The sequence below is a fragment of the Wasmannia auropunctata genome, unplaced genomic scaffold, assembly GCF_000956235.1.
Source record: "Wasmannia auropunctata unplaced genomic scaffold, wasmannia.A_1.0 LD333492.1, whole genome shotgun sequence".
Classification (NCBI taxonomy): domain Eukaryota; kingdom Metazoa; phylum Arthropoda; class Insecta; order Hymenoptera; family Formicidae; genus Wasmannia; species Wasmannia auropunctata.
The window spans coordinates 3,722-20,595 of record NW_012029398.1 but is presented as its reverse complement, the minus strand read 5'-3'; the positions used below and the strand labels follow the sequence as shown (position 1 = coordinate 20,595).

Below are 16,874 nucleotides of genomic sequence, written 5' to 3'. Positions count from 1 at the left end.
AAAGAGCGAGGCTCCCCTTCGCTTCGCGCAGCACGGGATCGCAAATCGAGCACGTCGCGATCGCCGCGCTTCCTCCTCCTTCTCCTCCTCCTCCTCCTCTTCTTTCACCACCTCCGCCTTCCACCACCCTCGCTACGTGTGCTGTTTACTTTGAACAAATATATACCGTGGCTGTGCCTGCGGCGGAGAGATCGCGTCCCCTCGCACGGCTCACGGCCACCAGAAGACTCGTCTACGAAGACGCGCGGATGGGAAAGTATACCCGTACCGAGATACGTGCGGACCGTGTGGAACGTACGAAACGCCACGACGCACGGTCCTGTGTGTACACACACGCTCGGGCCCAACGTTCAACCTCTAACCGGAAGCTTCACCACCACACCGTCACCGTCGCCACCACCACACTACCACTACCATACCAATCCCGCACTCCGATCAACTCCGATCGGCCAACCGTCTGTCTCGTCCCGTCGCTGCTCGTCCAGCCCGATCAGCTGATCGCCGTTCGGTCGCCCCCCTTCCGCCCCGCGCGCCAGTGCGGCCACTTCTGTCGTCTACTTCGACGCTTTTATCCGGTGCTGCTACTGTTGCCGTCCACGGCCGTCGTAATCGCCGTAAACAACGCTCGCGCGAGCCCACGCGCGTGGCGGTCGGCGTTCTCGCGCGAACGCCGCCCTTAATTCATGTTCGTCGGGAACGAGTCGATTGTCGACGACGTCCGCAATTCGCGACGGAGACCTGTCACACACCGTATGTCACATCCGTTCCCGGCGGTTCCCGGAGTCAGAAGTAAACACACTGCTACAAGTCATGGAAGCCAGCGGCGCGTCGCGGCCTTTACACGTACTACTCACGGGTCCGCCAGGTTAGGATCGGGATTTAAATAAAGTACATACACAATTATGGTCTCGTACTCTCATGGAGAAAATGCTAATTTAACCTAATTAAAACAAGGCTAATTTTTATTAATGTGAATATAACATGTTCCATGTGTGTATTTCACATGTACACACACACCACATACACACACACACACACACACCACAAAAATAAGCAACATACATTCAAACACATTCTATTTTAAGAAAAGTTCTTTTATACATTTTATAAAATTTCAGTAACTATTCTATATTTTTGTCTAATAAAGTAAAATCGTGGTTTTTTTTTAAATAATATTTTACATTACTAAGTATAAATGCAACTTATGCTTTGCCAATATTCCAGTACCCAAATATCTTGAATATTACTTGAATATTTGACAAGGTTCTACATTTAGAAAATAATATTAAGCTAAATTAACACAATTTCGTTCGACATATTTCCACTTTTCGCGCAGATAAGCTACAACGAATAACACATTTTTACATAGAGAATATCAAATACCGTCGTTATTGCGGATGATCTACAATAAATAGGCATGCAAACGCATAATAAATAATGAATGATTTTTCGAAAAGAAAAAAGTAAAAGCAATGATATTTTTCTCATTGATATTACTGAGAAACGAATTACCAGGGGAAAATTTTGTAGGGATAGGTAAAACCACAGTATGCAAGAAAATCGCGTCGGCGTTGGAGAAAAAGGGCAGCAGATTCGACGGATTTTACACGGAGGAAGTGCGAGATCGGACCGGCTCCAGGATCGGCTTCGACATCGTGGGAGTAAAGAATTCTGGAAACAGATTATCCTTGGCGCGATTAAAGTGCGTTTGTATAACAATAACAAAGCGTAACCGAATACACATTGTATTTAACATATTTTCTTTGCGGACAGAAGCTTAACAGAGGCGCAAAAGGCTTCCAAGTACCAAGTGGGAAACTACCGTGTTTTCCTGGACAATTTCGAGGCTGTGGCGCTTCCGATATTGGATTTGGACACTGTAAGAATAACAATCTGTGCCCCCAAATGAATTTCCGTTTACTTCACAACAGCTCGGTAATATCAATTATATTCGGCATTGCAGGACGTGTTGCTCGTCGACGAAATCGGCAAGATGGAACTGTTCAGCAAAGACTTCAAGAAGAAAATAACGGACATACTTTTCGGTTCGTCTAAGAAAGCTTTCGTGATCGGGACTATCCCGCAGATACACAAAGTGCCGCAGCAACACGCGGCGCTGTTCGAGAAGTTACACGCGAACGAGAGAATCAAGATTCTGAATGTGACCCATGGAAATCGAAACAGTCTGCCGGATGAGATCACTCGTTATTTCTCATAAATTTGTACCAACGTATACTCGTTATTTTATTAGTCGCGTTAAAATAAAATATCTATTTATGTATGTACATCATAAACATCATTTATTAACAAAAAACAAAATGTTAGATCAAAGAAGTTCCTCCAATCAGTAGTTTTGTAAAAAAATTGTCACAAATAACGTGACAAGCGGTGATTGGCTGGAACATTGTACTACATAATTATTCTAGTTTTTTTTTCCTTGCATACGCATTTACGTATTCTCTCGTAATAATTGCTATATTTCATTGAAACTCCACCGTTGGTCGCTAAAGAATCGATTAAAAATTTAAGATTCCGCACATTTCTCGTATATATAAATAATACATTATAAAATTAAAACTTCGTGCAACTATCTGGAGATCAAAATTATTTGTTCTTTTTATATGTTTTATACGCGCACGTATAAGTGGGGTATCTTTAACGAGCAAGGTGGCCGTGGATTGAGGGTACAAAATAGAAACGTTCTCTTCGCGCCATTTTGTTACAAACGAACACAAATCGTTAGTGTTTGATGAGCCACGTGCTTTCTTATCATAGATAAGAAGAGTCTGATAGATTTTAGTTTGCCTACTATTAAAAATAAGCAAACCTTTCTCGTTTTTTTTTGTACCCATCAATATTATGCATTTCTCACCGCACATATATCTTTTATAATAACAGGAAATTCGATCGCGCGATCTCCTAGAAAGAATATAATAATTAATTGTTGCGGAGAAGCCTAAAGTGTCTCTTACCTTCCCCATTTCAGTATCAAATATATTACGCACACTTTGTGATTGGACTACTTATATTTCAGTTATTATTCTTTTTTTTTTATTAATACCTAGATGTTCCACTAGCACATAAACTTTAATAACGAATTGGCATAAGCCATCGGCCTTACGTTCGGATGAGGCTGTAACGAGAAAGAAAAAATGGTGTGTGGCAAATATTTAAAACAAAAAAAACATGATAAAAGCAAGTAGCCAACATAAATTAAAACAAAAACCATGATCTGCGAATAAGGTACATACCATTGCGTCATACGACGTGAAATAAGGTTTCATGTCACTGCCGTTAAGTGTGATAAAGGCACCTCGGTTACCCATGGTATCACTAGGATTACAATAACATGTTAAATTAATTAAAATAACATATTAGAGTGAATGAAGAAAAGTTGCATTGTAGATGCAACGGATTAGCATGTAACCGTTGTGGTATGTGAAATACGAACGCGTACCAGTAATTGGGAGCGGAGAATACTGTGATACACTTCCCGTCATGTCCCACCTCGTATCCCTCGTTCTTCACCTCGTGACTCCTCACGACGTAGTCAAGGGAATTTATCCTGAGGAAATTCTCCGTGACATCAGGTCCAAATTGAACGCCCACGCCCCTCTTGCTGGGCGCCCGGCCCATTTGCGGCTGCGGATCTGACCACAGCAGCTCGCACATCAATCCCTCGTCGGGCGGTTGTCTGTTTCTGTCAATTTCTCTGATTTCTTGCAACGTCACGTCGTCCCGCGAAAACAGTCCACCGTGCATCACCTGACGTGAAACAAGTCATTGCAATTGTATGGAAATTAAACGCAATATACGTGGAATGACGCGTGGTTCCGCGCGAAAACGTACGACTCGTGTTTGGCGGATGTCAGGTTCGAATCCACTTATCATTCCACATATCTCGAATATTTAAGAATTGTAAAATTTGTTAATCAACAAAATTGGTCGGAGAATTGAAGGTTGGAAGTGAAGGAATATGAAGCGAATTGTACCACGTTTTCATAATCAATAAATAAATAAACAATAAATATATAGTGCAGACCATATATGACAACTTTGGCAAATACTTACAAGCACTCTACGGTTGAGGCAGTGTGCAAGAGGGAGCCAATTGTAAACCTCTGTGAACAATTCTGCCATCTGAACGGAATATTTAGCTTTCACTTCCCCGTCGAATCCATACATTTGATTCATTGTCGCCGATTCGTGATTACCTAAAAGATACAAAATATATTTCATATTATATATATACATATGCGAACAACGCAAATTCGAATGCAACACTGTAAATCAGATTTTGAGAAAAAATCAATGTCATAATGTCGAGAAAGAGAATACGGTACCTCTTGACATGAAGAAGTGATTTGGGTATAATAATTTAAAACCAAATAAGGTAAATATGCATTCCACGGAGAAGGAACCTCTATCTACAAAATCTCCATTGAATAACTGTGCAACTATTAAGAAAAATATGCACTTGGATAATATTTTGATCTTTGTTTAACATCAGGATTTAAAATTACTAGCAATTTGTCTACTTTTATGAAGGATACATATGGATTAGTCTCTGATGGCAATCCGTTCAACTTAAATATATTAAGTAGATCGTAGTATTGACCATGTATATCCCCGCAGATGGTGAACTTCTTTTCACTTGGGATTGTAATGTCCACTAAGCTAGGTTGTGCCATAAACCACGACTTAACGTCCAACAAGATTTTGTAAGCGTATTTACGGTGCAACTTATTTTGATTTCTATACCATTCTATTAAATCTTTCATGAATTCCAGCGTGACTTTCCCGTCATCCAATTTTGGCCCTGTGTATTCATCTTCAATCGCTATAAAAATAATTATGCGTATTAGCTCCAAGATCGATTATTAATGTTACATATGTGCACTTAGACAATCTGCACTTTTATTTAATTTAGGAGAGATATTTAATTACATATACATTTCTTCTTGTTTTTAAGAATCAAAAATTGTATCTAAAAAAAGTAATATTACAGTGCATGAAAGCTTTCATTTTATTAGAAGAAAAAGAAATAAATCACTCTCATATTTAATGTCACAGTGTTAAAAAATATATAAAATAAATTATAACATACATATAGTTGATATAAAATAAATATAATATATAAATATTACGAGACAAGATGATATAGAGTATTTTATTGGGAAATCATATCTGACGACGAAAATATGTTAGGTATAAAAGTATATGCTTTGTAAGATTTGATGAACAAACTCACCCATATCTTCTAGATTAATTGTATCAGCTATGTTCTTCTTATCCTCGACAGAGATCGCCTTGTTAAAAGCCGACACCTTAACCATCTTGCGACATTCCATGTATCTGTCTTTTGCATCCTTATCGTTCGGCCTAGCCTTTACAACAGTCTTGTAATCCATGAGAGCCAGCTTGAACTTGCCGAGGGACATGTAAGCGGCAGCTCTCCGATAATAGCCCTTGACGTAATTTCTATCTAACTCGATCGCCGCGGACGCGTCCGTCAATGCGTATCCGAAGCATTCCATCCTCAGGTAGGCAATACTCCTGTTGCCAAAATATACAGCAACCAATGGATTTAATTCTATGGCTTTGGTATATAACTCAATAGCTTTGTCGTATACTTGATCTGAAAAGAAAAAGAACGGAATAGAGAGGGGGAGGATAAATATACAAGGAAGCAAGATAGCATGAAAACAGTTTCTAGTGCGGCAACGTTCCGGGCTACTCAGGACGATTGCATCATCGCCTGGTCGCGCCTACGAGCACTGTTCTGTTCACGTAATCACGTGGATGCGTTCTTAACTTAATTTCCCCCAAAATGGCAAAAATACATAGAGGGGGGGGGAGGAGGAGGGGGAGACAAAACTCTCCCCCAGGTCCCCAAACAAAGAGCGTCAGGATGAACAAACACCCTTGGCGTGTCGAATTGAACGACACGCTGCATCTCGCGATCGATGGGGAAGCGTCGAGAGAGGAATCTCGACGCTCTCCATCGCTCGTACTCGGCGTACTCGCCGTCCCGCGTAGTACGAGGGAAATTGGGGGTTAGCTTGGGGGGGGGAGCAGGGGGAGAGAGGGTCCAAGCACGTGACCGTGCTTGGGACGCGACGTGCGTGTGCGTTAAAAGTTCGAAGGCCCGCGTCCGGCGTCCCGTGGATCGTCCGGCGCGCGGGCGAACTCCACGTGCGCGGAACTCACTTACTCTTAAAGTACTCGTTCGCCTCCTCCTTGTACATCTCCGCCCTGGCCGCGTCCTCCGGTGTTGCCGGCGACACCGACGCGACGTCCCCTCTGTCCCCTTTGTCGCCCATCCTCGCCACCGTGTGTGCGTGCGTCCGTGCGTGCTTGCGGGCGGGCGGGCGTCCGAGCCTCGTTACGGACTGCAACTAGTAGCAACTCAACGGCGGCGGCGAACCGTGACGGGAGATCGAAGTCACTCAGGGGAAGAGCCACGCGGTCGCAACGTGCGTAAACGAGAGATCGCGCATCGAGGTGTGCAGTCGATCGCGTTCCACTCTTTCTCTCTCTCTCTCTCTATCTCCCCTCTCCCTCCGAGTGCGTGCGCCGCCGTTGGTCCGCTTCGCTCGTGGTCCACTGACCGCTCCGTCCCGATCGGCCGCCGTAAACGTTGTGATGAACTGTAAAGTACGCGCTCCACGCGCCTCCGATGCCTCCGATATATGGCGATACTACCGCCGGCGCTGCCTTCTGGCAGAGAGGATCCTCTCTCTGCTTCTGGTCGGCATCTCGAGCGTTTCGATTAATCGAACCGCTATCGATCGTTCCTTGTATACGCGCGCGCGATTAATTTCAGAATTCAGGTGTACATACTTTTAAGGTAGATGTCTCGTAAACACTGTAAACAACAAATCTTGTTAACGGTTTGTTTTACGTCCCTCGTGCGCAGTGGGCTTTGTTATGCGTTTTTCTATCTTGTTATTATTAATCTTGTGCGCATAAGATATAAAATTAATATGAATTATTATTATTAACGACGAAAGAATGGAATCGGAATGGGGATTCCAGATGGAGTCTGCGGACGAACGCGGTTATGTCGGCGAATACTCGAGGCGATTTTTCAACGATCGAGGAGTGCGGTTTCTCTCGTGTGCTCCCAAGTGTAGAGGATAGGATATATGTAGGATGAAAATGGTAAAGGTTCTTTTATTATTTCACATTCTTGGCCGCACGTATAATTAGTATAACTACACTTTATAACCCTATTCAGAGTGACTTGAGAACACTTTTGACCCAATTAACTTATAATTTGTGATTATCAATTAATAACGCCTGTCTCAGATAGAACGTAGAAGCAAATGAGGTTATAATGACGTCAGTTTTTACATTTTATTTGTGACTTATATATAATAGTGACAAATGAATTAGTCATAATAACATCCTTGTGATATCATGATTTCATAATAAATATTATGAATTACTTTTGCATTCTACCTGGCCTACTATTTTGCTCGCGTTAATAAAATTATTAATTAATTTGTTATTTAAAAAATGCATTAAAAAAAAGAGATCTGACCAAGGACAACGAAGTTATGTCATTAGAAATTTTGTTTTGAGCAGCATTCTTTCATGCAGTTGATTATAATTTAATCGGCGATAAATTTGTCAAGTAATATTACTTATAGTATTTTTCACAACACTGAAAACTTGTACATTAAAATATTGTATACTAAAATTTACAATTGCAATTTTATGATCGTCAAGATGGCGTTGATTCCAATTTCATGACCTCGAGCACTCTGTTGTATAGAAGCTGCGGTGCGTTCTTGGCCCATAAGAAATCGAGATGATTGAACTTGGGAAACGGCACTTCGTATTCGTCCACAACATTGGGCAGCATGCCGATGAGCTTCTTCACATCCTTAAAGAAATACTTTCGTGAATCTACATTTTCTTCTTGATATTAGGCCTTACTTGTTCGTCCACAAAGAGAATCAGTCTTCTGCAATAGGTATATATCTTTTTGATCCAAATGAGTTTATTCCGCTACATACCGGAGTGCTGGCTAGCCAGTCGTTTTGGGCGTAGAACAACGCGATCGGCGTGGTGATGTTCGCGAGATTGTAGTCCGGCGGTTCCGGTGCATTGTAGATCTGTAGATTTTTCGCGCGACCGTAATCGTATTGACGAAACTTGCCGGAATTATGCTCCTGAGCCAAGTGTACTAACGTCTTGGTCGAGGTACCGGCTGGATTGTAACTCGCAATCATAGGCATCAAAGTCTATAAGAAACGGACATGAAATCTGATCTCAAAGTGTGATCGCAGCAAAATCATGACGATCGAAATGACGCCGAACGGAGATGTATTTTCATCGCGGATTACTCACCATATCGAACTGCTCCTTGTCGAAGCCGCAGAGAAGAAACAGCAAATTGGTGCAAATTTTTCCTTTCGTGCAGACGAGCTTGTTCATGTAATGCATCACAGTGTTGTGCGGCAGAAACTCGTCATCGCTGAGAAGACGCATGAAATTCTACAACCACGAGGCCCTTTTAATCGCGATGTAATTTGGTTGTACTTCTTACAGGTCTCAGTAAACATTTGAGAAGTTATTAAGTATTGAAATTTGAAACTAAAAAAAAACTAAAAAAAGATTTGAAACATTTTTTGAAATGTGGTTTACGCATAGAAGCTCCGAATCGCTCCGATCTTAATTTCAATATTTTAAAGAATTTTTTTTTCTTGAAATTAAATTCAAATTCTTAGTATATAATTCTGGAACTTTAAAATCTTAAATTGAAATTCTGTTAAAATAATTCCGCTTCAAATTTGCAAGCCGAAAAATTTGCTATTAATTTGAACTTCTAATCGTTTATAATAATGCTACATTTTTGCTAAAGAAAACAAATTTCAAAATCTCTAAAAATCAATTACTAAAAAGAAATACTCGAAAAGCGGGATATCTTGTGTGTAAAAAAAAAATTCATAAGACCGAAATGAAAAAGTCACCTTTTTGGATATCATTTTAAATCATATCTTGTTATAACAAATTATTTTCCAAGAGTATTTCCGTATTACCTGAATATTTCCCGCGTAAGGAGTGAGATACCGTATCGGGCTTTTCATATGTTTCAGAAAGGCCGCGGGCGCGAGACTGATCATCATTCGCACCATTCGAACGATTTCCGGACGTTCCGCTGCCATCACGTAAGAAGCAGTTGCGCCCATTGAATGACCGATGTATGCATATAATGGTCGCGATGTTATATCCGTAATATATGAGATCATCGCGGGAAGATCGTAAACGCCCATTTCGTGAAAGCTGTCAAAAAAATTTGATCGGTAAATTATTACAAAGTATAACAAATTATACGTTATGCAATAGTGTAAAATTCATTAATCGATACCATAAATTAAATGGTATATTGTTATGATTATGTTAGATTCAACACACTGTTATTTTTACTTACTTTATCAACATGAATACCTGAATTTCAAATGTTAGATTCAACGCACTGTTATTTTTACTTATTTTATCAACATGACTACCTGAAATTCCAAAATGTTGAATCTGATGGAGATAAAGAAATATGTGCCCTCGAGTATGTATTCCCACGAAAATTGCCCATCCAAACATCGTATCCGTTGTTAGCCAATATAAAAGCTAGCATGAAAAAAAAAACATTGTTCACAGCAAATCTTGTGTTTATTTAAGCCCTAATATTAATATATTAGTCTTAATATTAATATGCAAAATTTTGTCATTAATATATTATTAAAACAATATAGTAGGTTAGAATTTTAATTTCTTAAAATAATTAAGTTATTCAAAAGTCATTGTCAAAGTTAAGTGAAAAATACGAATGATTATGATATGTATTTCATTAATTTCTTTTAGTTTCTTTAAAAGAAAAAAATTAGATTTGAAGAGATTACATTATTTATATGTGACTTTTTAATGTTTTTCAGATAGAAACATGATGGATGATATCGATCCAAATATTCGTAAGGATTGTTTAATATCACACCAAGTCCTTTATCCTTGCCAGGAATGAGAAAATCGGCGAAACAGGTCAAAAGACCATGTTGCAGCAGCACGGGTGAACCATTTCTATTTGAGATACGATAAAGTGTTAAGAGATAACCGTCCTCCGTTTGTATCGTGTGAGCCTCTGCAGGATAACCCGCTTTTCTTATTATCTGTAGCTGACGAAAGGTAAAAACACATAAGATAACATTCTATAGCTGTCAATTCTTACAAAAGAAAGATCAGTAATGATACAAATAGTACTCTGAAGAATGTATGTAACATCTCAAAGCATCAAAAATATAAAAATTTTATTGATTGTTCTATTATTACGTCTAAGCGTCTGTAAAATTTAAGTACAATTCGCTTATTGGTTTAAAAATTATTTGATTTTTCATTGATTCTAATGTAAAATCATGTTTTGTACTTATTTGCAAATTTAATAAAGTAGAAGTACGAATTAAAAATCATACTTCTTATATATACTAATAAAACTCTAATAAATATTTATACAAAAGTTTATTTGGATCCACTTGCTCGTTTGAAAACTTTTCCTTTGCAATGAAGTATGATTGTTATATAAATGATTATAAAGCAAATCATTTGTTTTATCTTTTTTGCAATTTTAGGGTATGTCGTGAAAACGACAAAAGACAATATAAATCTAAAAAAAAACTAATTTTTTAATTTCTGTAATTTTTAGCTGCTATTGCACAGCCTAAACAAATTCCCTTAATCAATCGAAAATTTAATCAAAGTTCTACATTGGCATGCAATAAGATGTACATATATACATATTTTATTTTAAATTTTAGCAAAGAGATTTTAGCATTTTTACGTTAAATATGGGACATATATATTTAATATAGTAAAAAGTGTAATTATTGAAATTATTATTATTAAAGTTTATAATCGGGATGTAATTCAGAGTTCAGATTTTGATTTCGAACGGAAACGTAACAATCGACGTAAAATCGTTTTTTGATATAACTACAGTATTTTAGAGTTGAAATAAAAGGATTTCAAATCTTCTTTTCTAGATACGTATACACTTACCATATCGAGATTGGCTTGGGTAGAGATGTTTGACTGTTCCTTGCCCGTTCCGATTACATTGTTGAATATATTTCTCGGGATGTCGAGTATCCCGGCCGCTGCAGAACCGAGGAGGCCGCAAAGGGATATAAGGTACACGTTCACGATCAAACGCATTGTAGACGAATGATCTCAACGTCGATGAACAAAACAGTCGGCACAGGTCTTCTTGGATATCGAAATACTGATAAGAGAAGACAAAAAGAGTAGTAGCATGATTAGCTGAGCTCTCTTTTGATCTTCTCTTTACGAGATACTAAATGCCAATGTAATAAATCGTCATTCTCTTGATGACTATTCTGTTATGCGAAAAAGGAAATGTGTTATTAATCGCATTATTAGTCACACGATAAAAATTCAGAAAAAATACATACATGACTCATGCTCTCTTCTCTCTCTCTCTCTCTCTCTCTCTCTCTCTCTTTCTCTTTCTGTGATATATACTATTATTATATCGACAGATTATATTAAATTTCCAGAATTACGATGCAAAATAAACGAAAGAATCCGCAATAGTACGCTATCCAAGCACTACAAGTAAGACAAACGAATGTTACGAAATAGTATGTACGAGCACTATAAGTAAATAAGTGCAAAAAAAACTGGAGGAACGTGCACTATCGCGTACATAATGTTTTTCGAATTAGCTGTGTTAACGAGTATACTATCGTTATAATTTTCATGGAAACAAAAGTAGTTTTTCTTTTATAACGACCTTCCACATTTTAACTGCAGGCTGTTTCATAATGGTTATGGTGAATATATTGTGAAATATTCAGGAAATAATTTAAAGCACAGGAAAAAACGTATTCGTTTGAAACAAACAGAAACGAATATGTTAAATTGATGATTCACAGCATTGTAACAATTAACATAAAGTACATGCTTAATATTATACTGTTCCCGTTATATAATGTTACATTGGCATGGATAACGTTTTATCTCATAGGGTCAATTTTAATTATTGCACGCTGATAAGAATATTCCTAGGCAATCAATTTTATTAGCGCTAACAGTTTCTAAAAATTTTATCAAATGTTTATTTTATTTCTGTTTTGTAAGTTGTAGAATATAGACTACGTATATACACAAGACACTTTCCTGTTGCTTAAGATTTCAAATATAAATATAAACATTGCCAAACAAACTGTATTTCTTCACATTTTACTCACCTGTGCCGTCTGTACTATTGTCTAAAACATTTTAAAATAATTACATATTAACGCTTAAGAATACTTATTATTATTTCGTGAAAATTTTTTTTATTAATTAATAAAAAAAGAAGACCTACTTTCTTTTTCTTTTATAATTTAAATTCTAATAATTTGTTATTATATATCCAAAATAGATACTGGCGATTACTGATTCTTCCATGTAAGTCATTTGCCATTTATTCCATGCAAACTATAAATTTGATTTCGATATAAATTTGATAAAAGTAATTGCCAATTTTTATGCATTGCATCAGCATTATTCAAAGATTTGCTCAAGTTTATATCTTGAAAAGTTTTTCAAGTTACTAAATTTTACAGAATTCGAGTATAAAACTAAAAATAATAATAATAATAATGAAAGATTATTATTTTTGGAAAAAATTAATATTGTAGATATTTTGTAATATTGTAGATTATTAGTAATTTAATTTATTAATTATTACAGCATATTAGGATTAGTAATGATATTAAATGAACACATTTTTTTCTTTATTATTTTACGACTTTTTTTATTATTTAATCATTAATAATATAAAATATCATCCAAGCTTACAATGCGCGAAAATCTCTGCATACATTTTTTTTTTAATCCTGCAATAATTCATTCGCAAAATTTCTTTACAAATTCTTTTTTAACAAATTCTTAATCTTAATCTATTTAATTAAATATAAGCATAAAAAATTATATACTATCTTACAATAATATGAAATCTATTTTGTAATAATTTAGTTTTATTGTTTTAAAGCTATCAGTTTTATTTAACAAAATATCACAATAATAATATAAATAGAGAGCATCCATGATAAAATTATAATTTTTTATATATTTTTTCCTGTATTATAATCCTCTTGTGATCGAGATTCAAACGATGGAAGCGCTAAAATAGCACATTTTAATTTACCTACGCACAAACTATTTCGATATACTACCAACTAAATTAGTTTTAATTTATAGTCGTAGTCGCAAAGATTTAATATCCCATTCATCTCTTATCTTTATTATCCGACTTGTCGTTCTTGATAATCTTGAGCAGTCTCTTGTACACAAGCTCAGGCGCGTCTTTGCCCCAAATGAAATCAAGATGATTGAACTTAGGAAACGGTACCCTGTACAAGTCCAATATGTTGGGTAACATGCTGTAAAGTCTCTTCACGTCCTTGAAAAAAATATTACAAGGTATCATGCGTTATCTTACGTCCTTGCCTGATTCTGCGTATAAAGTGTAATTTACAACTTAATGAGAATCAGTCCTTGATATGAATGTATGTTCCATGTATGTGTTTCGTCAGTGTAAACGCGTTTTCTCGCTACCCACCAGACTACTGGCCAACCAATCGTTGTCGGCGTAGAATAACGCAATCGGCACGGTGATGTTTGCTAAATTGTATTCCGGTGGTTCTGTTGCATTGTAGATCAGCTGATTTTTCTCGGGCCCATAATCGTACTGGCGAAATTTACCCGACTGGACTTCCTGGCTGAAGTGAACCAGCGTTTTGGTCGAGGCGCCAGCCGGATCGTGACTCAAAATCGTAGGTAACAGAGCCTAGGAAACAGTATAACATCCGATCTGAAGTGTGATCGCGTGTGCGAAACGTGACATTCAAGTCGCTGATCAGAGTTGCATTTTGATTACGGTTTGTGGAATACTTACGTAGTCGAATTGTTCTTCGTCGAATCCAGCGAACAGGAATAATATGTTGGCGCAGATCTCCTCCTCAAAGTGGAATATTTCGCAGCTGTATTTTGATAGGAAGTGCAATACACTGTTCTGCGGCAGTAATTCGTCCTGGCCGAAGAAGTGCGCCATTATCTGTAATCCCCGGATCTCTTAATCGCGATGTAATTTACTTGTAATTTCATTGTTTATTTGAAAATATAAATAAATATTTGTGAAACACTCTTTAACGATTCGAACTGGATTTATACAAGCGACTTTTGATCTTAAACTTAATTCGTTAAAGAATATCTTATTAAAATTATAATAATCAAAGATATATATAGATATATCTAATATATGAAAAGAGGTAAAATATAACTTTCTCATTTTTAAAGTTAATTTCTCTAAATCTGAATTTCGTACAGTCTTCTACCTTGTTTATATTTGCACAGAAAATTGTTTTTTTTCTGTTATATTGTGAGCTCCATCCAAATTTTCATTTTTCTTACATAAATAAAATACATAGAATATCACTGCTTGCATATTAATTTTTTAAGGACAGTAAAGTTCGTTTCGCAGCTTTTTGATATTTAACACCATTTTTAAAACATACGTTAAATTTTTTAAATACTCTGCTCAAAATAACTGAAAAAAAATATAAGTAGTTTTGTTGGCTCCTTTCTCTCAATTCTTTATTCATTTATGTGTAACTCAAGGATTAATTATTGATGCCTCGACGTTTTTGCTAAGAAAAGACTCGCTCGAAAGACAAGCTGTCTTTGAAAATTAATGTGTATAAAGTGGGACATTTCGCATACTGCGTAAAATTATAAGACAAAATAAATTAATATAATACAGTAGATGTATAGTTTCTTGACTATTGCATGTTTTAAATTGTTAGATCGCTATATAAAATAATTAATTTAGTTGCCAACGGTATATTACCTGATATTTGTCCGCAAGAGGTGCGAAGAATCGTAATGGACTTTTTATGTTTTTCAGAAAAGCTGTAGGCGCGAGACTAATTATCGCTCGCACCACTTGAGCAATATCTGGACGTTCCGCTGCCATCACATAAGACGCAGTCGTACCCATCGAATGACCAATGTACGTATACAATGGTTGCAATGTCGTATTCGTGATATACGAGATCATCGCGGGTAAATCGTAAATGCCCATTTCGTGAAAGCTGATGAAAAATTCGATCAATATACATCACAAAATACAACAAAGTATATATAATACAAAATTAATCAACTATCGTTATTTTTCACTACAAATTAAATCACATATTATCGTTAAAACTGTGTCACTTTTAACATACTGTTGTTTTCTCGTTTTACTTCAGTGTAAGTACATTTATTATAGTACATATTTTTATCGTGTCACTTTTAACGTACTGTTATTTTCTCGTTTTACTTCAGTATAATTACCTGAAATTCCAAAATCTTGAATCCGATGACGACAAAGAAACATGCGCTCTCGAATAGATATTTCCACGAATATTGCCCAGCCAAACGTCGTATCCCTGATCGGCCAATATGAAAGCTAGCATAAAAAGGAAAACATTGAGGTATGCAACAAATAATGAGGGGGAAAAAGCCGAAACTTATTCGACACAGAGGCAACTAAGTAAGACACCTCTCTCTGATAGAATCGGAAGGATTCGAATCCTGAGGTAATATTTTTCGCAATAAGTTTTTTATAGTTAAGATGCTTGTAGCATCATCGAATTTTATTTGTGATAATATTTCAGTTAGAATTTAAGTTTATCGGCGTTTTTTCGATAAAAGAATAATTGGCGATTTCTTAAAATTGATCAAGGTGTTACCAAGTCCTTTATCCTTGCCGGGAATGACCCAGTCAGCGGAGCTGCACAAAAAACCATGCTGCAACAACACGGGTGGCTGATCCTTGTCACCTGGGATACGATGAAGTGTTAAGAGATAACCATCCTCCGTCTGTATAACGTGACCCTCCGCGGGATAACCTGCTTTTCTTATCATCTGCAGCTGGAAGAAGTAAAAACAGATTGATTTATTATTTGTGATACAATCTCACATACCCAAATTCCATCCATAATTTATTATGATAAAATGCATGTACAGATGGCCTCGAAGATTCCGGCCAGATTTTGAGATTTTATAGAAAATTTAATTCTGAACAAAAAATTTCATAAACATAAATGGAAAAATGCTTCCTTAATTAAAGAGTTTTTGAAGCTCAAAAATTTTTGAAATCACGATTTTATACATTTTTAGAAATATCATGGAATTTTTTAACGAAAAGTACCGAAACAAAAGTTATAGAAAATTGTCTTTCAAATAGGACTATGATGATTGTGCCGATTGTAGTATTTTTTATAGGTTTTATTTGCCACATGTGATAAATAAAAAGGAGCATAAAGGCATGCAAGGAAATCAAAGCGTTTGTTAATAATATTTAAATTTATATTTATATAATAACGATATTTATTTTTATAGAAAAATATGTTTACTTACAGTGTTAAGATTGACGTCGGGATTGAATTTGGCGCTGTTTGGCTGTTCCGTGTTCTCCTGCATCATTTCTATGAGCTCGCTCAGTGAGAGGTTGTGCGAGATGTCTAATGTCACGGTCGGCACCGCGACGAGGCCGCAGAAGGACAAGAGGAACGCGATCGTGCACGGCCGCATCGTCAATCGACGTGTGATTGAATCGGCGACGAAATGATTCGAATTGAATCGGGTACCGCGGATTCCTTTAGATGTCAAGATGTAATAACAGTGGAAGGTCAAAATGAGAAGTACGACTACTCGTTCTCTCTACGTACGTACAACTGACAATAAGCTCTCCCTCTCTTCTTCTCGTCGTTTTCTTTACAGGGAACGCTGACGAATTTGTTTATCGCTCGGAAAAGAATGAGGCG

The 16,874-nt window shown here is 36.9% G+C and overlaps 3 protein-coding genes across 6 annotated transcripts; 1 reads left to right on the top strand and 2 right to left on the bottom strand.

The window, feature by feature from the left end:
* The first annotated feature begins 61 nt into the window (after window positions 1–61).
* On the top strand, window positions 62–2,285 carry LOC105459931 (cancer-related nucleoside-triphosphatase homolog). 3 transcript variants are annotated; one of them, XM_011706299.1, is made up of 5 exons: window positions 924–990; window positions 1,370–1,463; window positions 1,531–1,702; window positions 1,774–1,879; window positions 1,964–2,285. In XM_011706299.1, the coding sequence occupies exons 2-5, from the start codon at window positions 1,442–1,444 to the stop codon at window positions 2,216–2,218; spliced, it is 555 nt and encodes a 184-aa protein (XP_011704601.1). In that variant the 5' UTR covers window positions 924–990; window positions 1,370–1,441; the 3' UTR covers window positions 2,219–2,285. The 3 variants fall into 3 exon arrangements, with proteins under 3 accessions (XP_011704599.1, XP_011704600.1, XP_011704601.1); XM_011706297.1 differs by lacking the exons at window positions 924–990; window positions 1,370–1,463 and adding an exon at window positions 62–865; XM_011706298.1 differs by having other exon boundaries at window positions 904–1,463.
* Window positions 2,284–6,323, bottom strand: LOC105459933 (serine/threonine-protein phosphatase 5). Of its 2 annotated transcripts, XR_975743.1 has the most exons (9): window positions 6,215–6,323; window positions 5,252–5,638; window positions 4,554–4,840; window positions 4,344–4,449; window positions 4,072–4,214; window positions 3,458–3,765; window positions 3,252–3,333; window positions 3,006–3,133; window positions 2,284–2,919 (listed from the first exon to the last, which is right to left on the bottom strand). XR_975743.1 is itself a non-coding variant. In XM_011706300.1 (8 exons), the coding sequence occupies exons 1-8, from the start codon at window positions 6,321–6,323 to the stop codon at window positions 3,074–3,076; spliced, it is 1,482 nt and encodes a 493-aa protein (XP_011704602.1). In that variant the 3' UTR covers window positions 2,284–3,073. The 2 variants fall into 2 exon arrangements, 1 of the variants encoding a protein (XP_011704602.1); XM_011706300.1 differs by having other exon boundaries at window positions 2,284–3,133.
* Window positions 6,324–7,182: 859 nt separating this feature from the next.
* On the bottom strand, window positions 7,183–16,844 carry LOC105459936. Its single transcript, XM_011706305.1, has 15 exons — window positions 16,468–16,844; window positions 15,798–15,978; window positions 15,400–15,514; window positions 14,912–15,155; window positions 13,961–14,119; window positions 13,625–13,852; window positions 13,294–13,465; window positions 12,267–12,287; window positions 11,056–11,225; window positions 10,001–10,178; window positions 9,522–9,636; window positions 9,051–9,294; window positions 8,359–8,505; window positions 8,025–8,252; window positions 7,183–7,891 (listed from the first exon to the last, which is right to left on the bottom strand). Exons 1-15 carry the CDS (start codon window positions 16,639–16,641, stop codon window positions 7,730–7,732), a joined length of 2,538 nt encoding a protein of 845 aa, XP_011704607.1. The 5' UTR covers window positions 16,642–16,844; the 3' UTR covers window positions 7,183–7,729.
* Between the last annotated feature and the right edge of the window lie 30 nt (window positions 16,845–16,874).